We start from the raw sequence: 25,358 nt of genomic DNA on the forward strand, positions 1-25,358 counted from the left end.
AGAATCTATCATTGCTGGTGAAGGAAAGCAAGTTAGAAACTTTTTGTTCTGCCGAGTGGCCTGCTTTTGATGTCAGCAGGCCACAAGAGGGCACCTTCAGCCTGCCTACTATTCAAGCGGTCAGAGAGAGGGTGCTTGCCCCCTACCCTTTGGGGCACCCAGACCAAACTCCATACATTCTGGTCTGGCAGGACCTGGTGGAAAACCCCCTAGCCTGGCTAAAACGTTTTGTTTTTCAGCCCCTCACTTCCCTTCCCTCTTCCCCGTCCTTGGCTTCATTACGCCCACAGGTACTAGTTGTGGAAGCATCCAAAGAGAAAGAAGACAAAGAGCGCAACAACCGAGTAAAACCGTTATTCCAGGAATCCTCACTGTACCCCAATTAACTCGACCTGGAGACCAAACTCTCCCCACCCCCCTATGCGGATTCAACCCCCGCAGGTTCCTCAGGTCTCTTCTGAAAGGATACAAAGGGACACAGAGCCTTTGGCCCCAGCCCGGGAAGGAGGCCCCGCCCAAGGGACTAGGGGAAAAACCAGGGGCATCACCAATATGGCAGAAGAAAACAACCCGGAAGCCCCCTCCTCCACAGTCCAGGCATTTCCAGTTTGGGTGGGGCCTGCCTGAGCAGACGGAGAATGGACATACCAGTACTGGCCTTTTTCCACCAGTGATCTTTACAACTGGAAAACTCAGACCCCTTCATTCTCTGAAAAAACTCAGGGCCTCAATGACCTTTTAAAGTCTATCCCTTTCACTCATAACCCCACCTGGGATGACTGTCAACGGTTGTTACAAGTGCTCTTTACTACAGAGGAACGCGAATGGATCTTATCAGAAGCACGGAAGAATGTGCTGGGAGACCCAGTACACAGCCTAACCTGATTGATGAGGGATTTCCCCTGACGTGGCCCTGCTGGGACTTCGAGTACGCTTAAGGTAGGGAGCGTCTCAGAGTGTACCACCAGACTCTCATGGCCGGCCTCCGAGCGGCCGCCAGGAGGCCAACAAATTTGGCTGAAGTAAATCTGGTTAGACAAGAGTCAAATAAGAGCCCGGCAGCTTTCCTTGAGAGATTAATGGAAGCTTTTAGGCAGTAAACCCCCATGGACCCACAAGCTGATGAGTCGCACACAGCAGTCATGCTAGCATTCGTAAATCAGGCAGCCCCAGATATCAGAAGGAAACTACAAAAAAATAGAGAGGTTGGGAGAGCAATCCCTGCAAGACCTGGTGAGGGCAGCAGAGAGGGTTTTTAATCATAGAGAGACTCCAGAAAAAAGACAGGAACGCGTTAGGCGAGAGGAAAGAAAATTCAGGGCCGAAAAAAACCATAGGAAATCAGAAAGAATTAGCCCATATATTCTTTGCAGGGGTAGAACAGGGAGCTAATTCTCGGAAAACACGTAAAGTCCATTCAAAGGGTAAAGGGAAGCCAGCAAGGCAAGAACTTAAAAAGGACCAGTGTGCGTTTTGCAAAGAAAGAGGACACTGGAAAAATAAGTGCGCTAAGAAAAACCTAAGGGAGAGATCCACCAAGCAGGAGGTGTCCTCCGCGTCCTCCACGGGGCCCACATCCTATATGCAGGAGAGGATAGTAATTAGAGGGGTCAGGGCCTGGCACCTCTCCCCGAGTCCTGGATAACTATGCATGTGGAGGGGAAACCGGTTGGCTTCATGGTGGACACAGGAGCTCGATACTCGGTCCTTAACCAGAAAGACGGACCGATGTCTAAAAAGACCAGCTGGGTACAAGGGGCCACCGGAACTAAACGATACAGATGGACTACTAAACGTCACGTGAACTTGGGGGCCCAGCAGGTGACCCACTCTTTTCTTGTGATACCAGAATGCCCAGCACCCTTGTTGGGAAGAGACTTACTATCTAAAGTCAACGCCCAAATTCACTTTGACCATGGAGAGATATCAGTTCTAGATGGGACCGGACATCCCATACAAGTTTTGTTTCTGGCATTGAGGGACGAATACAGACTGTATCAGCCAAAGCTGCTCATGGCCAATGACCCCAATGTACAACCTTGGGTCCAAAAATACCCTCTAGCCTGGGCAGAAACTGCGGGGGTAAGACTAGCCAAGAAGAGGCCTCCCATCATTGTCAAACTGAAATCGGACACCACCCCTATCCGGGTAAAACAATACCCTTTTGAGCCTAGAAGCCCAACGAGGAATCGTACCACATATACAACGGCTTCTGGAGGCAAAAATTCTTAAAAGGTGTCGATCTCCATGGACTACTCCCTTGTTACCTGTGAGAAAGCCAGGGGGAACGGACTTCAGGCCTGTGCAGGATCTTCGTAAAGTCAACAAACGGGGGAATGGTATACATCCAACCGTCCCTAACCCGTATACCCTTTTGAGTGGCCTCGCACCAGACTATGTCTGGTATACTGTCCTGGACTTGAAAGATGCCTTTTTCAGTTAACCCTTGGCCTGCTTGAGCCAAAAGATCTTCGCATTCAAATGGACAGAAGAAGGCAACCAGACCTCAGGACAGCTAACTTGGACTCGACTTCCGCAAGGCTTCAAGAATTCACCAATGCTATTCAATGAGGCTCTGGGTGAAGACCTCCATGAGTACCGGGTTGATCACCCCAACATTGTTCTACTGCAGCATGTTGATGATCTTATGCTAGCCACAACCACTGAGGAAACATGCCTAGAAGCAACAGGCAACCTCCTTCAAACTTTGGGGACCTTGGGGTACCGGGCTAGTGCAAAGAAGGCCCAAATTGCTAAGCAGGAAGTCAAATACCTAGGGTATAAAATAAAACAAGGATGGAGGTGGCTGATGGAGGCCATGAAAGAGGATATACTGCAGATCCCTGAGCCGGCAACTCCTCAACAAGTGAGAAAATTTCTTGGGACTATTGGGTATTGCCGGCTATGGATCTTGGGATTTGCTAAAAAGGCCTGGCCACTATATGAAGGAAGTAAAAAAAAAAAAAACTGGACTTAGACTGAGCCACTGAAACGGGCTTTTCAAGAACTCAGACAGGCTCTACTGGAAGCCCCAGCCCTTGCTCTCCCTGACCCGTCCAAGCCCTTCTAATTGTTCATAGATGAAAAAACAGGAAATGGAAAAAGGAGTCTTGACACAGCAGTGGGGGCCTTGGAGGCGACCAGTGGCCTACCTATCCAAACGACTGGACCTGGTGGCTGCGGGATGGCCTCCTTGCCTCCAAATCATTGCCACTACTGCCCTCCTGGTCCATGGTGCTGACAAGCTGACTTATAGACAGTGACTCCTGGTCTACACTCCCCATGCCATCGAAGAGATTCTGAAGCAGCCACCAGGTAAATGGATCTCTAACACCCGTTTGACCCATTATCAGGCTTTGCTGCTGGACACCCCACGGATACACTTCCAGATGCCCTGCTTCCTGAACCCGGCTACTCTCTTACCCAACCTGGAAGAAGACAGCCCCCTCCACGACTGCGGTGAGATACTGGCTGAGACAAAGGCAATACGAAAAGACCTAACAGATGTGCCTTTAAATAACAGTGAGCTGATATGGTTTACAGATGGAAGCAGTTTTATGAAAGATGGACAGAGAAAGGCTGGAGCCGCAGTAGTTGATGACTCTGGAAAGAATATGGGCTGAAGCCCTTCCCCCAGGTACCTCTGCCCAAAAAAGCAGAATAGCCTTAATACAGGTTCTGGAGAGGGCAAAAAACAAAAGAGTCACTATTTATACCGATAGTCGGTATGCATTCGGCACCGTACACATTCAGGGCCCAATATATAAAGAGCGGGGATTTTTGACAGCCAAAGGAAAAGAAGTTAAAAACCTGCCTGAGATCCGCAGACTCTTAGCAGCCAGCCATCCAACAGCCTCGAGCAGTGTCAATAGTACATGTCCCTTGACCTCAAAAAGGAAGAGACATCAAGGCTCGAGGCAACCGAGCCGCTGATATGGCGGCTAATGAGGCGACTGACAGGGACTGCACAGCCCCTATACTAACTGTGGGGCTACCACCCCCAGGTATGGGAACTTTGCCCCCAACCCCCAAGTATTCCTCTTCTGACATCAACTGGATTCAAAAAAATGCCAGCCCTCAGGAGGGCGAAGACGGATGGTATCGGGACCAAGATGACAACTTGATACTTCCAACCAACTTGGGTCAACACCTCTGTACACACCTGCATCTGACCACCCATCTAGGAAAAAAAAGACTCTAACCCTCTTACAGACAGCACATTTGTGGTTTCCCCAACAACAGACGACTGTACGAGACATAGTCCAGGCCTGCAAAGCATGCCAGATGATGAAGCCAGGAAAAGGACAGCATATGGGAATGAGGTACTGGGGAGAGAGGCCAGGGCAACCCTGGGAGATAGATTTTACAGAGGTACAGCCAAGTATGGGTACCGTTATCTGTTACTTTTGGTGAATACTTTTTCTGGGTGGGTGGAAGCATGCCCTACTAAGGGAGAAACAGCAACGATAATAGCTAAAAATATCCTAAAAAAAAATACCTAGGTTTGGGCTGCCGGTGACTCTTGGCTCTAATAACGGGCCTGCCTTTATGAGTCAAATTGTACAGAGACTGGCCTTAGGTCTGGGGACCAAATAAAAGCTGCATTGTGAATACAATCCCCAGAGCTCAGGACAGGTTGAGAAGATGAATCGGACTCTAAAAGAAACTTTGGCAAAATTGGTAATAGAGACTGGCGGGGACTGGGTGACTCTCCTTTCCTTTGCTCTCTTCCGTGTGCGTTAATACCCCCTACAAGCTGAACTTAATCCCTTTTAAAATTATGTATGGGAGGTCCCCTCCTTACAGCCATCACCATAGGGACCATGTTCATCCCTGGGATCGCTGGGGCAGAGACTGGGATAGCAGCCTTGTCCCTCCAAGGCCAGGGATTTACTTCATTGCAGGCAGCCATAGATAAAGACATTACCCGCCTACAAGAGTCAATTAGTCACCTACAAAAATCGCTGACCTCCCTGTCCGAGATGGTCTTGCAAAACCGAAGAAGGCTAGATCTAATTTTTCTGCAGCAAGGGGGGCTCTGCACGGCCCTGGGAAAAAATGTTGTTTCTACGCAGACCACACCGAGCTAATAAAACAGTCTACGGCAGAAGTGAGAAAAGGACTAGCCCAGCGAAAGAGCGAAAAGCCCAGCAGAGATGGTTTAAATCTTGGTTTCAACAATCTCCAAGGTGGACAACATTAATTTCCACCCTGGTGGGACCTCTTATGGTGCTTTTACTAGTACTCACCATTGGCCCATGCATACTCAACAGGCTCATACGTTTATAAAAGAGCGTATTAATACAGTTCAACTATTTGTGCTTAGACAACAATATCAAACTGTACCCCAGAACAAAGAGGAAGACTCCTCTATATAATCTAAAGACAGGGGGCAATGTTACAACCTCACCAGAGCCATGACAGACTCAGAGAGGTGTACTAGGCCAAAAATAATCCCTGAGTCATGCTTCCGGGGCTTCACAAAGATGATAACTCTGGCCAATCAGAGGGATGATAAGTGGTCAATCAGTAAATACCAAGAAACCCCTGCAGCCAATCAACCCTTGCCAACTCCCTGTCTTTGTTCTAAACTTATAAATACTGCTATAAATCTGGGCTCAGGGCTCTTGTTCTACTCCACTGTGTTGGATGTGACAGGAGCTCTGGCTCGAGCTAGCAATAAACCCCTTTATGCTTTTGCATTGCTGTGGATGTCTTATTCTCTCAGTTTTGGGGACTCAGACTCTGGGCAAAACACCTTGTATCTCTGTCAACAAAGTCTGACTCTTCTTTTATAAAAAGTCACATGTTTTCTGCCTGGAAAATTTCATGGACAGAGGAGCCTTGCGGGGTGCAGTCCACTGGGTCACAAAGAGCCAGACATGGCTGAGCACGCACATTAGACATATGGGCACAAACACTTTTTTCCATTAAATAACAAAACAAAATTCTGCCTTGGTTTATGGCTCGTTGGTACACAGAAACTTCCAAATTATTCACTCCCAAATACTTTTTTTGTAATTATATTGTCACTGTAACAAATGAACAAAACTGCTTGAAACATCATGCTTTATCTGTGCTTCTGAATTACAAAAACCACGCATGGTGGATTCATGTCAATGTATGGCAAAACCAAAACAGAATTGTAAAGTAAAATAAAAGAAAAAGGAAAAAAAAAAAAAAAGCACTTACCTTTGCTGCTTTCTTGTCTCCTTCTGTTCGTACACCAAGAAGTCGTCTAAGTAGAAAATAGGATATTTCCAATTCTGTGAAAATCTCTGGTAAAGCTCCAACTGCACCAAGCACCTGCCCCACCATTCTGTCAGCCCGGCACAAAGTGGGGTCAATTTTTGTTCCAACTCCTAAGATATAAAAAATACATATTCCAATTTGCTATTTCTTAAAACATTTGCAAAGGTAGTCATACCAGTACAACTTCTATCTACACATTCTAACCCAATTAACTCATAACATGTAACAACTACATAATCAAAATGCCATACATTTCTAATTGAAATCCCTGCTTTATCCATAAATAAAAGAATGAAAAAAAAAGCGTTTATAGAAATTAAAGAATTTAAATTTAAACTATGAAGGTAAATAAATGTCATGTAATAAGATATTCTGTCTTAATTAAGTCTGAGAATTACAAAGTTTATAATGATTGTTGTTGTTCAGTCACTCAATTGTGTCTTGATTCTGACTCCATACACTGTATACAGCCACTAGTATCCTCTGTTCATGGGATTTCCCAAGTAAGAATACTGGAGTGGGTTGTCATTTCCTTTACAAAGGGTCTTCCTGACCCAGGGATTGAACCCATCTCTCCTGCATTGTCAGGTGTATTCTTTATCAGTAAGCCACCAGGGATATTACTTTGCAGAAATATAATACATAATTGTTAATGCTGGTTGGCAGGTATACAGGGTTCTCATTATACTATTCTGTTTGTACACTAATGCAACAAAGTAACAAGAAAATCTCATCCTCTGTCGCCTCCTTTTCTTCCTTCAATTCTTCCCAGCACCAGGGTCTTTTCTAATGAGTCAGCTCTTCACATCACATAGCCAAAGTATTGCGGTTTCAGCTTCAACATTTGTCCTTCCAAAGAATACCCAGGACTGATCTCCTTTAGGATGGACTGGTTGGATCTCCTTGCAGCCCAAGGGATTCTCAAGAGTCTCCTCCAATACCACAGTTCAAAATCATCAATTCTTCAGCACTCAGCTTCCTTTACAGTTCAACTCTCACATCCATACACGACCACTGGAAAAACCACAGCCTTGACTAGATGGATCTTTGTTGCAAAGTAATATCTCTGCTTTTGAATATGCTTTCTAGGTTGGTCATAACTTTCCTTCCAAGGAGCAAGCGTCTTTTAATTTCATGGCTGCAGTCAACATCCGCAGTGATTTTGGAGCCCAGAAAAATAAAGTCTGACACTGTTTCCACTGTTTCCCCATCTATTTGCCATGAAGTGATAGGACCGGTTGCCATGATCTTAGTTTTCTGAATTTGAGCTTTAAGCCAACTTTTTCACTTTCATCTTTCGCTTTAATCAAGAGATACAAACCTTTGTTAAGCAAGTGCTGTCTCTGCTTTTTAAAATGCTGTCTAAGTTGGTCACAGCTTTTCTTCCAAGGAGCAAGCCTCTTTTAATTTCATGGCTGCAGTCAGCATCTGCAGTGATTTTGGAGCCCAAGAAAATAAAGTCTGTCACTGTTTCCATTGCTTCTCCACCTATGTGCCATGAAGTGATGGGACCAGATGCTGTGAACAATGTGAATCTGACCAGTTTAAGTAAGGATGTATTACATTTAATATTAAATCATTAAACTTTGTTATTTAACTTATTGTTTTCAATAAACTGAACAAACTGGGCTTCCCTGGTAGCTCAGCTGATAAATAATCCTCCTGCAATGCAGGACACCTGGATTCAACTCCTGGGTTGGGAAGATTCCCTCGAGGAGGGCATTACAACCCACTCCAGTATTCTTGCCTGGAGAATCCCCAAGGACAAAGGAGCCTGGGGGGCTAAAGTCCATGGAATCACAAACATTTGGACACAACTGAGCGACTAAGCATACCACATTCAATAAATTAGTGTTCTGTGTTTTTACAGTGTAACTGCCTTAGCGCTGTAGTGATTTCTGTTGTACAATGTGAATCAGCTTTATGTATATGTAAAGCTTTCCCTCTTGAGTCTCCCACCAACACTCCACCCCTCTTGGCCATCAAAGAGCACCCTGTGTTCTAGAGTGGTTTCCTAATAGCAATTAAAATGTATTCTTTACATATAAAACTCCTGCCACCACAAAAAGAGCATGGCTTATGGCATTTTAGTCTCTTAATGAGGGATTAATCAAGGCCTGCTGCTGCTGCTGCTAAGTCGCTTCAGTCGTGTCTGACTCTGTGCAACCCCACAGACAGCAGCCTATCAGGCTCCCCCATCGCTGGGATTCTCCAGGCTGAGTCCTAACCACTGCACCACCAAAAAAATTCCCTACAAGTTTCTTTTAACAAACATGAAATTGTTTTATACTACAGTGAACAATTAAATTATGTGTATACCTGTGCATCCCACTCCTTCATATTCACTTAAAATACCTAATTAGAGATACAGACAGTGTATTTCACAAAAAAGTGACATGAACAGGTGCTATCAGAAGCCTGCAGATGTTAAGCGAAATTCTTACCAATAAGACCACCTGGAGCAGCATACTGAAGATCATTGTGTTCTGCAAAAAGTGACACAATTTTGGAAAAGATTGGTTTACACTTGAGTTTTCCTTCAGTGTCTTTGGAAACAATGCCAGGTCTGACTTCTATTTCCTGATTCACCTGAAACATTGAATTATAAAAATATGTGGGACAAGATAATTACCTTTACATATTAAGAGTCCTAACTAGTACATCTCTAAACACAACCACTATTTAGTTACCTAGCTTATAACATATGCATAATTTAAAGACAATGTGTTTTAAAGTTAATTTTGAAATTTTATTTTTACCATCTTTAAAATATGTTCTAGTTAAGAAAAGTTCAAAATCAAGTTCACCTTTAACACTCCTTTTAAAATACTACCACCAGCCACACCACCTTTAAGATCATTAACTTCACAGCCAGGTTTGTTGACATCAAAGGACCTAATAACTGGGAAAGGGAAAAGGAAAAAAGGAAATAAACCATAAAGTTCATCCTGTTAGTTAAATCAGACACTTACTCATGCTAACTTTGTGAGTGGAGTGTGTTCAGAAGTAGCTAAGATCTATACCTCAGAGTTGAGTTTGTGGAAAACATCATTATTCCAAATCTTATTATGGTCTTAACTATTGGAAAAGTGAAAATAAGTCAATCAATTAAGTGACATGTTGAAGCTCTATTTATACTATGGAATTAAACAACTATTACAAAAGAAAAGACAATCAATACTTCATACAGATAAAATTAAGTGAAGGGTTGACTATTCTAGGCTAGATAAAGTGTGGCCTCCTTCCCCACAATTCATGCTAAAGCCCTAAGCTTTTGACCCAGTACCTCAGAATCTATATTTGAAGACAAGGCCTTCAAAGAGGTAACTCAAGTAAAATTAGCTCACTGAGTGGGCCGTAAGCCAGTCTGACTCATGTCCTTACAAAAACAGGGGATGTGGACAAAGAGGTAGCAAGGATGCATATATACAGAGAAAAAATTGTGTGACAAAAAGCACCATCTGGCCATCTGCAAGTCAAAGAGGAGAGGCCTCTGGAGGAAGAAAATCTGGAAGGACCTTAATGTCTGGCCCATGTATATGTGAGAAGTAAATCCATTATGTGATGTTTTATTACGGCAGCCCTACCAAACTATTACAGTGATCCTCACATACAATTAAAAAAAGAAGTAGCTATGGAATTCATTTCCAGAGTACAATCCTACATTCATTAAATGACTAAACACGCACCTGGGTTTATATAATGATATGAACAAAAAGACATTTGGAAATACACATGTATCAGTTCTGTGGAACTGAATTCTTCTCTCATATACCTTATATTTGAACTTATGTGACAAAAACTTATTTTTAAAACTACAAAATAATTCTAAGACTGTATTAACTTATAAAAAGTGGCACTTATCAGAGAGTGTGCTTCATAATCACTCAAAAGAACACTCTCCATAAAACATACAGGATCCCCAGAGGAGTGTACAGAAAGGTTCAAGTTTTCTGCAAACTTGTTTACAAAAAACACAACCTTAATGTAATCATCAGTACTGGTACTACAAAATTAAGGCAGAAGAACATGAAAATCTTCATAAACAGTATGCTAAAACAATTTGTACAGAGGTTCTATTTTCCTGTTCTTGTTCAAAACAGTATCTCTATATAAAAGAACACTATTGTTACTCTAACAGTATATTACTCTAATCCTGATTACCTAATAAAAATTAACTTTTCTATTCCATTCATGATTCTGTTCTTCAATCTAGCATTTTAGAATCGATCTATCTAATACATAAAACTTTAAAATTCACTCCGTTGACTTATATATGTGTGTGTGTATATATATATATAAATACATATATATGACTCATATATATACACACATATAAATACATATATATGATTCATATATATACATATACATATATATATATATGTTGCCTGTGGTATAATAAACTCATTCCCTATGTTAAAATTCAAAATAGCACACAAACATTCTAATATATCATTACCTCTGTGCCCTTAAAAGTAAGTCTACAATGTAGAAAAACTCAGTCAACAGTTAAAGGCTAACAGCTTAAGTCCTTACCAATAAGTCGGGGTTCTGAAGTAAAGTCTCTTAGAGGTACTGGAATTTTCTTAACAATGTACTCACAGACAACTTCAATATTATATTTTAGTTGAGCAGAAACTGGAATAATAGGAGCTCCTTCTGCTACCGTACCTGTATGACAAAATTCGGAAAGATCAAAATTCACCTCTTTTTCAAAATTTGCTCCACAAATTACTAAAGATAACTAAAAGCAGATATCCAGACATCATAAACAGATGTCAGCAAAATATGGAAAGCTACCATCCTGTTCGAAAAGCACAATATTTTTTTTTCTAATGCTAAAAAAGGAGTCAACAGAATGGACCAAATAGAGAACTTACAGGTATAACTTTTATCACACAATCTGGCTAATTAAGATAGACCATCTAACAGGTAAAAAAGTCAGATGTAAAAAATAATATGTATTATGTCTTGCCCCAAATAAAAACCAAATGTTTTAAAGAGAAGAACATTACAGATTAAAGAAATGATTGTCACTTGCAGTATTACAAAGAGATTCTTAAGAAGACAGTGTAAATAATCAGAAAACAGACTAACATATATATAGATATATAGATATAAAATTTTACTATTACTGGGAAAGAATTTTAAAAACTGCCCAATTTTAAAAAATTGGCCCTCATTCTGAAAACACATATACTGAGATTAGAATTATACAGACAATACTAGCATGACTTCAATGCAAGGATGACACACAAATATTAGCTCTTACATATTTTCACTGCCATGATGATTAAGTTAAACAACAGTCGTTTTAAAATAAAACAAAAGTAACGTGCTGCCATCTGGAAGAAACCAAACTGGTAATATTCACAGACTATTAGCTTTTTCCTATCTAACATGAAAGTCAAACTCTAACAACCAACTCAAATTTCACTACTTCTATAAACTGGCTAAAACGCATTTAGTAATATAGAGAAACAGGGATTAGAAACTATACATTCATTTTTGATGATTACATGTTTACCTTAAAACTTGATTCATATACTTATTAACTATTACAGCACCTTACCTTGTACAAATGCAAGGATCTGTTCATACTGTTCTTTAGCCTGGCTTTCTTTTACCAAATCAATTTTATTTTGCAAAATCAAAATATGCTTTAGTTTCATAATTTCTATGGCAGCCAGGTGTTCAGACGTCTGAGGCTGAGGACAGGATTCATTACCAGCTAAGGAGAGTATGAAGAATTAAAACACAAAAAAAGATGTGTGATCAGAGTTAGTTCACAAGTTTAAACCCAACATTTGACTGCCCTGGATCCCCTCACCTTTTAACTCCTCTTCCTGACCCTACACACAATACTTGGAATCAACTAATTTGATTTCCTTCAGGCTATACGTAGGTATTAAATATACCCATCTAGTTCTACGTAGTCTGCAGCATATTCTGGCCTAGTGTACCTCCAAAACAGTTAAGAGTAGAAAAGTTGCATAGTGCAGTCTATGAACTGTAATCAACCAACCATAAATGTAGACAACCACAAAAATGTTCAGTGATGCCCCTCTCTGGCATTCACACCCTTGTGAAATCCTTACCTTTAAATGTGGGGCAGATCTAATGAAGAGAATACTACAAAAGGAATGGAACAACAACTCTCAGCTTACAAAGACAGTGATTTCCAACCTGGAGGCTGTTTGTTTCCTCTCAACACAGCTATCCAGTCACAAGGACAGATGGGAAGGTTATGTAGGATCACTTGATGAGAAATGAAGGTCTGACAATATATTATTAAAAAGTATATTTTGTCAGGATCCCAATAATCATTTCCCTTTAACTGTGATATTTAGTTGCCTTGTCCCATACTTATTCTGCAGGCTTGCTGAAAAGCACAGTCTTACATCAGTGGAGTTCTCATTTCCAGAGTCTCCCACCATAAATCACATGGTTGCTCTTTTTGGCATGGCCACCCTCTTTAAGGGTATCTGGTGTAGCAATCTTACTCTTAATATTAGATGTACTCAACTCCTGCCCTGAATAAGGACAATTCTGTCAGAAATGACATGGCTTATAGTCAAGAAGCCCAAATGCAAGGACTAAACCTTTTTTGGGCAGAAGCTTAATGCTTTTTATAAAAAACTGTCTTTGCTGGCCTCTGCCCCTTTATACCCTTCCTTTCACCGAACTTAATTTTGCACCTTTCCCTAATTCAAAAACTCACCTTTCACTGAGTTCTTTTAAAACTCTAATAAGTTATCAAACTTAAAGATGATGTAGAGAACTCCCTGAATTTGTACCCTGGGTATCAGAAACAAAAGTGGTCTTCTGTGAAGACAATGCCCTTGAACTGTACATCTGACCCTTAAAATTCACCTTAAGATCTCACAAAAGAAAGCACAACTCCAGTTCTGAAAACATTCACACAGCCCTTGACTTCAGTATTTCACATGACTGTGCATGTTTAAAAAGCCCATTCCATCAATACTGTACTGAATAGCTCACAGCCATTTCTAAAATACCTTTTCCTTGCCCCCAACATACTACTATTTTAAAAGCCTAAAACAACAGTAAGAAAAAGGCATTGTCTTAAAAATAAAAAGTTTCCACCACATTTCTCTTAAAATTCTCACAAGGTAACAGCCCCAGTACAACTTACCTTACTATTTCATGATAGCTAACAAGCACTCATCTATACTAATTTGGATAATCTACCTATTCTCAATTATGGACATGAGAGACTCTACCTCCCCTTTAAATATTCCATGCTGAATGGACTCCACACTTATTTGTGAAACCAATTCTAATGTTACTTACCAATTAACAGAAGAGCTGCATCCATCACTGCTGCACCATTCAGCATAGTAGCCATCAAAATATCATGTCCAGGACAGTCAACAAAGGAAACATGTCTAATAATCAAGAAATAATAACCAGCTTTAATATCAACTAGTACTTGAACATCCATAGACTTCTAATTGCTAGATTATTCTGAAAGAAATTAATCCTGCTACAGAGTGGCTATATACCATGATGCTTCCAAAAGTCTGAAATGACACTACCATCTTTGAAATTAAAATGACTGAAGACCTATTACAAAACAGATAAAATTAACTATATAACCAAAGATTAGGCTCTAATCAGCTTGAGATATGTCCCAAGGTGAAAAAGATACTGACTTTATAGATTCATAAATGGGAATAGTAAACTAACAATAATAACAAACTAGGCATATTCTGGATTTAAAGTCAAATCATGAATTATAGGAAATATGCTTATTTGCCTGCAAATATGATCTCCATACCTTTAGACTATTGTCTTCTGGTAGCTCTACTGGTAAAGAACCTGACTACAATGCAGAAGACGTGGGTTTGATCCCTAGGTTGGAAAGATCCCCTGAAGAAGGGAATGCCAATCCACTTCATTATCTTGCCTGGAGAATTCCATGGACAGACCATGGGGTCACAGAGCGGGACATGACTGAGCAACTAACACATTCTACTTTGATCAACTGTTTTCAACTGCTGAGTTGAGATTTATTTGTTCTAGTCACTTCTGGACATGTTGTCTGCAAATATTATCTCTGGGTCAATAAAAGTCTTCTGACCCTTTCAACAGATCTTTTGCAGGGTAATTACTTCTAATTCTGATGTACTGCAACTTACCTATTTTTTTTCCCATGGAATACAACATGCCATAATATTTGAAAGATCAGAGTAAATCCCAAGTTCTAAACTTTTTTTGCCTACATTTTCTCTTAAAGGATTCTTATAGTTTTATCTGATCTGTTTAATATTCAAATGTGGCTGTATTTCAAGTATGTACTCAAAATAGATGAGCTCACACTAATGTTCAAAGAAAATATACATTTTGAATGCAAACTATTACATTTAAAACTAGGCTTATTTTTTGCCTTTAAACAGATGCTCCATCACCTGTTTGTTGAATACCCTATTCTTTTCTGAAGAAGTCCTTCCACACATTTGCCAAAACTCAGCTGGGACATAGTGGAGGGAGTCTAATTCTCCGTTTCCTAACTTTGCTGGGATTTTGATAAAAGCTGCATTAAACCTGTGTGTATTGGTTGGGCTTTCAATCCATGCAGATTATATTTATAATTTCCTTGACTTCTTTCAGAGCTGTGTAATTTTCACATATTTTAGCTTATATGCTCGTAAGAATTGTTTCCCCTTACTTTTCCTTTTGTGTAATGTCTTTCTGGTTCTGATAAAAGGTGAAGTTTTCCTCATAGAATGAGAAAGTATTTCTTCTATCTTCTAAAGCAATGGTGTTTTATATCTAAAGTATTTCATCTTTTGGAGACTTTAGTAGTTTAAATTGGAGTGGGTATGTAAGTGCTCATTGCTAGTACACTGAAATACAGTGAGCTATTGTATGATCAACTTGTATACTGCAACCATACTTATGAAGCAACATTTCTTTCTGATCTGTATGCCTGATATTATCTTTTCTTAAAATAGTATATATACAAACAAACAAACAAAAAAACTGTGCTGGTATTTTGACATGGTTAGCATTAAGCCCATACAGCAATTTGAACAATCTGATTAGGTTTATATTAATTACAGAAATTCAATCAACAAATAACCTCTGCCAGCAGAAAGCACCAGGCCTAAATGGGCTCACTGAGTTCTACCAAACATTTAAGATATTATACTGATTCCCTGCTGGATCTTTAAGGAGATTAACAGCAAATGAAATACTTCCTCATTTTATAAGGCACACATTACTCTACACCTAAACCAAACAAAGACACTGCAAGGAAGGAAAACTACAGTAAAATTTCTCATGAACATACACATAAGAATCTTCAACAAAATATTAGCAAATCTAATCCAACAATATTACCATGTGGGATTTAACTAAGGTATGCAAGGCTGATTCAATACCTGATAATTCATTAATGCCTTCCAGCACATCAACAGGTTAAAGGAAAATCACATAATACTATCAAGAAATGCACAAAAAGCATAAACTCATTTGTAAACCCTTACCAAACTAGGAATAGATGGCAATCTCACGTAATAAAAAGTAGCTACAAAAACCCTACAGCTAATGTCATACTTGATGGTTAAGAAATTCAATGCTCTTTACTAAGATAAGGAAAAAGCAAAAAAGTCTCTTTCTCTCCATGCTTTTGAACACAATAATGGAGTCCCAGCTTATATAATAAAAATATGAAAATGAAATAAAAGGTATACAGATTAGAAATGTAGATATAAAATTGTCTTTGTAGATAACATGACTACCTATGCAGAAAAACTGTTCAAGACAACCAAAAAAAACACCAAAGGTAACAAGTGATTAATATAAGATTATAGATTCAAGGTTAACTTATACAACTCAATCACTTTCCTAAATGGCTGCAAGGAACAAGTAGAATGTGAAATTAAAAACACAAATCATTTACATTGTCACCCCCCAAAATAAAAATGCTTAGGTATAAATCTAAGACATATGTGTAATATCTGTATGAGGAAGACTACAAAATTCTGATGAATGAAGCCAAAACATTAAACAGAGATCCCATGCAATGAATAGGAAAACAATACCATCAAGATGGTAGTTCTTTTCAAACTAATCTAAAGATATGATCCAATCTGAATGAAAATCCCAGCAAGCCATTTTATGCATATCAGCAAACTGATTCTAAAGCTTATATGCAAGGCTTCCCTGGTGACTCAGTAGTAAAGAATTAACCTGCAAATTCAGGAGAAGTGGTTTTGATCCGGGCCCAGGAAGACAGTACATGCCACAGAGCAACTAAGCATAGGCACTACAACTACTATGCTCCAGAGTCTGGGAACCACAACTACACAAACCACAACGACTGAAGTATATGCTCCATAAAAGACACCCCAATAAGAAGCCTAAGCACCAAAATAAACAGTGGCCCTGCTTACCACAAGTAGAGAAAAGCCATGCAGCAACAAAGACCCAACAAAAACCAAAATTTAAAAAGATTGGTGTTTTCTCACAAAAGCAAATATCATTTTGCCACTTGGTCCAGCAAATACAATTATTTACTCAAATCAACTGAAAATTTATTTGTGTCTACATACACAAAAAATGTGCATATTTATAACAGCTTTATTCATAACTGCCAAATCTTAAAAGCAATCAATTATCCTTTCGTGAGTAAATAGATATATACGTATGCTCAGATACACCCAGAGAACAAATTATTCAATGCCATTAAGCAAGTTACCAATTACAAAGTGATGAAAAACATTCAGTTCAGTCTCTCAGTCACGTCTGACTCTCTGCGACCCCATGAACTGCAGCACGCCAGGCCTCCCTGTCCATCACAAATTCCTGGAGTTAAACTCATGTCCATCAAGTGAGTGAAGCCATCCAGCCATCTCATCCTCTGTCGTCCCCTTTTCCTCCTGTCCCCAAACCCTCCCACCATCAGTCTTTTCCAATAAGTCAACTCTTCGCATGAGGTGGCCAAAGTGTTGGAGTTTCAGCTTCAACATCATTCCTTCAGTATCACCCAGGACTGATCTCCAGAATGGCCTGGCTGGATCTCTTTGCAGTCCATGGGACTCTCAAGAGTCTTCTCCAACACCACAGTTCAAAAGCATCAATTCTTTGGCACTCAGCTTTCTTCACAGTACAACTCTCACATCCATACATGACCACTGGAAAAACCATAGCCTTAACTAGATGGACCTTTGATGGCAATGTCTCTGCTTTTCAATATGCTATCTATGTTGATCATAACTTTCCTTCCAAGGAGTAAGCATCTTTTAATTTCATGGCTGCAATCACCATCTGTAGTGATTCTGGAGCCCCCAAAAATAAACTCTGACACTGTTTCCCCGTCTATTTCCCATCAACTGATGGGACCAGATGCCATGATCTTTGTTTTCTGAATGTTGAGCTTTAAGCCAACTTTTTCACTCTCCTCTTTCACTTTCATCAAGAGGCTTTTTGTATATCATTAAGTAAAAGAGGTCAATAGAAAAAGGGTAAAATAGCAACTATTTACTATTCTAGAAAAGGCAAAACTAGATAAATAAACCTGGAGAAGAGAAAGGCTACCCACTCCAGTATTGTGGCCTGAGGAATTCCAGACTGTATAGTCCATGGGGTTGTGAAGAGTCAGACAGGACTCAACAAATTTCACATCACAGAGAAACAAATATCAGTAGTTGCCAGGGGTTACAGAGGCGGGAAAGATGAATATGCAGGATACAGAGGATTTTACGGCAATAAAACCACTCTGTAACACAGTATAAGGACGAACACACAGTAACAGGACAAATACATCATTATAAATTTCTGCTGATTTGTAAAACATAAAACAAGAGTGAACACTAATGTAAATCATGGATATTGGATAATGCTGTGTCAAAACACATTCATCTGAAAATGAGGGGGGCTCTGCTTGCAAGCTATAAGAGAAATCTGTACCTTCTACACAGTACTCATTTGAACCTTTAAATATAAAGCTTCTCTAAAAAAATAAAGTCTACCAAATAAAAAAAAAAAACAAAAGAATGAACTACTAGTAAGCTCAAAAGCCCTGACGGATCTCTAAATACTGTAATGAGTGGAAAAGTCAATTTCAAAGGCAATATACTGTGTTCTGGTGGGCTGCTGTCCATAGGGTCGCATATAGTCAGAAACAACTGAAGCAACTTAGCATGCAAGCATGTACTGGAGAAGGAAATGGCACCCCACTCCAGTGTTCTTGCCTGGAGAATCCCAGGGACGGATAAGTCTGGTGGGCTACCGTCTATGGGGTCACACAGAGTCAGACATAACTGAAGCGACTTAGCACCAGTAGCCGCAGCAGATACTATGTTCAACGTACACAACATTTCTGAAATTTAAAAACTCAGATAATAGACTAGTATTTAGTATTTGCCAAGGATTAAGAACAGTGGGGGATAATGGATGAATCTTTGTGGTGAAATAATGTTTCTGTTATCCAGGAACACACATATCATAAAGTAGATGTATATATGTACATCAACAGAGAGTGCCTTGTTATGGTATTACACTGAACTCTGTAGTAGTACTGTGAATACTGGAGAAGGAAATGGCAACCCACTCCACTATTCTTGCCTGGAGAATCCCATGGACAGAGGGGCCTGGCCAGCTAGAGTCCCTGGGGTCTCAAAGAGTCGGACACAACTGAGTGACTAATACTTTATGACTACTGGGGCAAAATCAATTAAGGCTTGCCAACTTTCGGTTATTCTACAATTACTTCAAAGTTAAAAATGAAAACATTTGGAGCAGAGCAGTTGGAAAATCAAATATTACATTTGCAATTATTAATAATTTTAGGTATAAAATGACCAAAAAAATTTAAACCATGTATTAAAAATGTAGATTTTAAAAATAATTTTAGCTTTTAAAACTTTTATTATAGAAGCTTAAGAGATTTCTGATGTTTTCAGAGTATAACCGTAACCATATAATGTGAGATAAACTATTTAAACAAGCAATAATATACATTAAACAAACTACAACTGCATTATCAGAATGGAAATTTTCACTCAAAAAAGGAATTTACAGAAGGATCTCCACTGTCTTGGAAGACTGAGTGAACTTGCCAGCCTAATGCAAGGAACTCAGCACTTAAGAAGAAAAATTACTATGCTTTTAGAATTATTACCATTCTCAAAAATTGAATATTAATATCCTTATGATGTAAATTTTCTTTGGGTATTCCTAACACCTACATATGTTAGATGACATGTCAGTGTTCTGAGGAATCAAGAGATGCAACATTCCAAAAATGGATACCTACAGGCAAAACTAAGACAAATATGTAACAATATTGGAAGACTGAACAGAAGGACCCTTATGCTTGTATTTCTTTAGAGAACCCATAAAAACACATTTTACCTTATATTTAAACAGAATCCTTAAAAAGGTTATCAGCAACAAGTATAAGCTCTAAATTTTATTAGAAAATGTTTTGGCAAAAATCCATCTGCATCAAGCTTAGATTTGAATCACTAACTTTTCAATTAAATAATTCAATAAGCACAAAGGAAAAAATGTGTATTTAACATAAAGTAATCACCTGACTAGTTTGAAGTTCCCTTTGGTCCCTGGAATGTCTGTAGGAAACTCATCAGGTGTACTACTCCCACAAGATCTGTAACATTCTGGCCGAGGACAATTTGCATCATCAAGTTTGTAAATCTAAAAATTTTAATGAAAATAAATTTAAATTCTCAACTGCATATTTGACATCCAAGTAAAATCGTTTCTCCTTCCACAACATACTATGTACCTTGGCATTAGCATACCCAAGCTTGATTGTAATATTTCTTTCTAGTTCATTTTTGAATCTGACAGTGTGAACTCCAGAAATAGCTTTCACCACAGTAGATTTTCCATGAGCAACGTGACCAATTGTACCTACAAAGGCCAAAAAACACTTAATTTATATGCATACTATTATACCCAAGTATTTCAGTAAAGTTAGAAAAACAAAAGGCCTAATTCACTATAAATATTTCAAACTACAACCAACAGAGATTTCATTTATGCCCTCCATATATTCTTTCAACACAAAATTTTTTCTCAAACATGACCAAATGTAACTCTCCATGTAACTGAAAATTTTATTTAAAAATCATATTTTTAAATCATATTATTCAACTTGTTATCAATCTGAAAAAAGGAGTTCACCTGAAATAAACATTCATCTAAAAACACAAAATTTTGTATATTAATAAAGTTTCCAGTATTTTGATTGAGGTAAACATGCATGAAGTGAAGTGAAAGTTGCTCAGTGGCATCCAACTCTTTGCAACCCCATAGACTATACAGTCTATGGAATTCTCCAGGCCAGAATACTGCAGTGGGTAGCCTTTTCCTTCTATGCATCTTCCCAATCCAGAGATCAAACCCAGGTCTTCCACATTGCAGGTGGATTCTTTACCAGCTGAGCCACAGTGAAGCCTAAACATGCATGAATCCATGAAAACAAGTAAACAACTCCAATTTGATTACAGTAAACAACTAAATGTTCAGAGTGAGCATCCCAAGTGGCTCAGCAATAAAGAATCTGCCTGCAACCCAAGAGATGGGGGGGTCCAATCCCTGACGTAGGAAGACTCCCTGGAGAAGGGAATGGCAACCCCCTCCAACATTCTTGCCTACAGAATCCCAAGGCAGAGAAGATTAGCAAGCAACAAGTCCACGGGGTCACAAGAGTCCACACACTTAGCAACTAAAACAGCAGCAGCAAGCAGTATAATGTCTTACAATTTTTCACCACTCTAAGGTGTAAGTCTTATTAGGCTTTACTGCTAACAGACGCTAAAATATCTACACTCAATCAACTTCTCCCAAATTATGTGTCAATTAAGAAAAGAAGTAAAACACTATTCTAAAAGATTAGATACTAAATAAGACATTTCAAATTCTGTTAAGAAATCTGTTCTTAAAATATTCTCTACAAAAGGAATTTTCACCTCTTCTTTAACATTCTGCTATACATGCATACACCGTACTCTCTTCATACACCTATGTCTTTCCCTGCATCCAAGTGAAGAGTACTGTTTCCCAAGAAATCAAGCAGGTACTTTGCTCATAATGTCTAAAATCTATCCATTATATATCTGAGTCTTCCTAGAGTTCAATTAATTGAACAAGAGTTTAAAAGTCATCGGAGAGCAATCAATCCTCAAGAAGGACAGCAGTGTACACAACAACGTATTCTTACCTATATTAATTGTGGCTTGTCTGCTGATAACTTCATGAGAGAGTGGTGTCAACCTGGTAACATCCTGCAATTAAGCATTTTAGTTTAAACTACCTCACAAAAGACAAACCGTAGTTTATATCTCGTTTTGTATCTACAGTTTACCATTATCTATTCAGCGCTCCACTGTTTATCAAAAGCACCTTTCTTGCAAAGGCAGTCTTGATTCCCAGTCAGAACAGGGATGCCTGGCGTGCTGCAGTCCATGGGATCGCAGAGTGAGATAGGACTGAGCGACTCAACAACAAAAGTCAAGTCCTAAAAGCCCTTTACATTTACAAAAGAACCTATATTTCCACTAACTCTAGAAGATTTGGAAGAGCAGGTCCTCAAATTTCAAGAAAATTAACACTAACGACAGCGTAAAAACTCCTTCCAGAACTGAAGGTATTAACAGTCTTTCCCGGATCTTCAGAGGAAAAGACCTTAATGGCACTTAATATCTTGACTTTCCTGCCCAAATATTCGCGTTTCGAAGCTCCATGATTTCACACCGCCAGGCTCAACTCGCACACCTGGATAAACGCTTCAAAGAACGCCCGGGTCCAAGTTTCGGGAGTTAACTCAGGCTGTCGGCAGCCCGGTACTACCGGGATTCAACGCTTCCCAAAGGCAGGTCATACCCACTCCTGAACTCATTCCAATCAGCCTAAAAGAAAACCTTACCAGTGTGGAGAGATCCTGGCGAGAAAGATGTGGCTGACCCAGGGTCACACACGACTCCTCACCCAGCGCCATTTTGCCGAGCGAGCAACGAAACCGTCCGCTAAGCTTCCTGACCGTTCGTAGGCCCCCTTGTGCCGGCGGGGCTGCGCAGGCGGGAGAGCGACTACGTCTCGCGCCTGGGAGAGGAGAATGGTTGTGTACCAGAGAGGTCACTAAATGGCCTTATTTCTCCTGGCTTTACGTATTACTTGCAGAAAGCCTGACTCTAATAAACAAGCCAAAGATTTAGGGGCCTATTCATTGGCGACCTAATGGACATTTGTGCAGGCAACGCTAAGGGCAGCCCCACAAAAGGACGCTTGGTAGGATGACGCAACCCCGCCTAGGGATGGGTCGGCAGTAACTGTTTCCGTTTCCCTAGCTGATCGCTTGTAAGGGTTTCCAGGGACATGCTACCTGTATTTTTTGGTTGCAGTTTCCACAATTTATTATGGTGAGGTTGCCTGTGGTCTGGGCCTGTCTTCCCCGAAAGGACGGCTTGTAGTAAGCCACACTCAGGCTCAGCAAGTTCCTTTTGGGGGATTGCGGAGTGGGAGAGTGAAGGCTTCCTTAATAGCTTGTTAAAGAATACGCGTGCAGTGCAGGAGACCCGGCTTCGATTCCTGAGTCGCGAATATCCTATGGAGAAGGGATAGGCTACCCACTCCAGTATTCTTGGGTTTCCCTTGTGGCTCAGCTGGTAAAAAATCCGCCCGCAATGCGGGAGACCTGGGTTTGAGCCCTGGGTTTGGAAAATCTGGAGAAGTTAAAAGGCTACCCAATTCCAGTATTCTGGCCTAGAGAAGTACATAGACAATAGTCCATAGAGTCGCAAAGAATCTGACGGGACTGAGAGACTTTCACTTGTAGGGAAGAAGGGAAAAGCGCCTTCTGGGGAAACTTAGATGGAGGGCTCAGGTGTCCGGATGTGGCAATAGCGTTTTTGCGGTACCTTTAGGGTTCTCAGAGTTTTTAGAAAACAGATAAAGGGAAATATACTTGTTTGGAGAAAATCTAGACGAGAGATTTTACCAGGTATTTCAGTAAACAAAGACTGCTAAGGGAATCAAGTCATCACCATCTGCATTCACCTGCAAATATGTGCCCTGATGCGGTTTGAGATGGGGTGGAGAGAAATAGGAAGTCGGCCCAAAATGGTTAAGATGCACAATCTGGGAATGATTTTAATGAGTTCAAACTTTATTTTCCCTTTCAAAGAAAAGCTCTATATTCCTTAATTCAGAAGGGTGTATTTCTTTGGTTAGAAATTGATGTTGTGACTATCTCTGGTTTGTTTGGTTGGCTTTTTTTTTGGGGGGGGGGGGGCGGCGGGGCAAAGCGTTCTGTATACCTTGCTCTTCCTTTCCCTCTCTGTAACAATTCCTCAGAGCTAATAATATCTCCTGGGTTATAATCATAAGTGCTGCTGTGTTTAGTTGCTTTAGTCATGTCTGATTGACTATGATGCCTATGGCCCATACCTCACCAGGCTCTTCTATCCGTAGGAAGGCTCCAGGCAAAAATACTGGAGTGGGTTACCATGCCCTTCTCATAGTCCTCAGTAAGTTAGCCAAATAAAACGTTCTCAGCTTTTAGGTTGTGCCTTTTTTTCCCCTTTTTGTTCAGTTGTGACAGTAGTAGCCACCGACAGTGGCACACAGAGCAGATTTTTTTTCTTTGCTGAACTCTGGATCTGGATCCTTAGTACCAGCAGAGGCCACTTGTGCTGTCCAGCCCCTTGGAGAGTCCAAATGAATTAGGGTCCTTCTCTTCTGGTACTCAGATATGCCATTTTTGGAAAATCCAGTGATGTAGAACTCCTTGGATGTGTTGGTTACCCTTGAAACCTTTTTAAACTTGATACTTTGACTAGTTCATTTGAAAGACACTGGGAAGATTTTTGCTCCGTTTACTGCTAAGTCGCTTTAGTCGTGTCTGACTCTCTGCGACCCCATAGACAGCAGCCCACCAGGCTCCCCTGTCCCTGGGATTCTCCAGGCAAGAACCCTGGAGTGGGTTGCCATTTCCTTCTCCAATGCATGAAAAGTGAAAGTGAAGTTGCTCAGTCGTGTCCGACCCTCAGCAACCCCATGGACTGCAGCCTACCAGGCTCCTCCATCCATGGGATTTTCCAGGGAAGAGTACTGGAGTGGGGTGCCATTGCCTTCTCTGTTTGCTCAGTTTAAATATGGGTAATTTGACCCAGCTAAAAGACTCAGAAGACTTACCTCAGCTGACTTGAGTAGGGGTTGGAGTGGGTATTTTGGTGGGAAAATAGCCTGTGATTTTCCATTGTTTACTTTAAAACAACTTATTGAAAAAGTGAAGATATCTCAGCGTTTTCACCACAAAAGAAGGGATACTCCTGGTTTTCTCAGATTCAGGAATGGTGGATACAAGTATCTTTAATTAGCTACTATACCTAAAAGGGAAGGTCACTAGTTTTAATTAAAAAGTTTCTCTGCTGGGGACACATATAAGATCTGTCCTCTCTGTGATCTGAGCACTCACAGTGGTTTTACATTACCTGGGTGAAAAGCTCAAACAAGTAACAGAGTTGAGGGACTCTGTGGTAAAATCTAAAGTTTAAGAGTTAATGTCACAAATCATGCTGTAACCCATTGCATGATTGCTACTGGTGTGTTTTTATCTTGATAAATCTATTGGGGAACTGACCTTTCAAATGAAAGAAAGGCAGTGACAAAATGCCGTCTTCAAACTAAGACCCCATCTAGTTTTTGGTAAGCCATTGGCACTTGCTGTCTACCTCTATAAGAATTAAATCAGATGTTGCTGCAGCTGCTGACCTCAACACCCCACTGAAAGTAATTCAAGTTGGGGGCACAACTGAGGCAGCTGTGCTCTGGGAAAAGCTGGCAAGACAGGTCTTCACATAGATATTTTCAGGAGCCAATCTTAGGAGTACAGTTTTTGTATGTCCTCAAATCTAGAAAAGCACACATCCTCCATGGGTATGACTGTTCTTTATAACTAGCAGAAACTTCTTGCAGAAAATACATGCTTGATTGCCTGAACTCCCCTTTCAGCAAAATCGTATATATATGGACCTCCCTCATCTACCTTGGAGCAGTTTCAAAGCCATCTGCAATTTTGATCTGGGGCTGCAGTCCTCATTTGGCCC

At 40.2% G+C, this 25,358-nt stretch overlaps 1 protein-coding gene across 2 annotated transcripts in view; it reads right to left on the minus strand.

Annotated features, from left to right (window-relative positions):
* LOC120859167 (eukaryotic translation initiation factor 2 subunit 3, Y-linked-like) overlaps nt 1-22,286 on the minus strand; it is a 39,126-nt gene extending 16,840 nt beyond the window's left edge. Inside the window, exons 1-10 of one of the 2 annotated variants that reach the window (XM_040235371.1) lie at nt 22,178-22,286; nt 21,473-21,536; nt 20,033-20,160; nt 19,820-19,941; nt 13,570-13,664; nt 11,828-11,986; nt 10,792-10,926; nt 9,060-9,154; nt 8,697-8,841; nt 6,193-6,362 (exon numbers count right to left, since the gene is read on the minus strand). In XM_040235371.1, the coding sequence (XP_040091305.1) occupies nt 6,193-6,362; nt 8,697-8,841; nt 9,060-9,154; nt 10,792-10,926; nt 11,828-11,986; nt 13,570-13,664; nt 19,820-19,941; nt 20,033-20,160; nt 21,473-21,536; nt 22,178-22,249 (1,185 nt within the window). In that variant the 5' untranslated portion in view covers nt 22,250-22,286. The remainder of the gene's footprint in view (nt 1-6,192; nt 6,363-8,696; nt 8,842-9,059; nt 9,155-10,791; nt 10,927-11,827; nt 11,987-13,569; nt 13,665-19,819; nt 19,942-20,032; nt 20,161-21,472; nt 21,537-22,177) is intronic. The other variant, XM_040235372.1, reaches the window with a different exon arrangement.
* Nucleotides 22,287-25,358: the final 3,072 nt, after the last annotated feature.

This window comes from Oryx dammah, unplaced genomic scaffold (assembly GCF_014754425.2).
Source record: "Oryx dammah isolate SB20612 unplaced genomic scaffold, SCBI_Odam_1.1 HiC_scaffold_40, whole genome shotgun sequence".
Lineage (NCBI taxonomy): Eukaryota > Metazoa > Chordata > Mammalia > Artiodactyla > Bovidae > Oryx > Oryx dammah.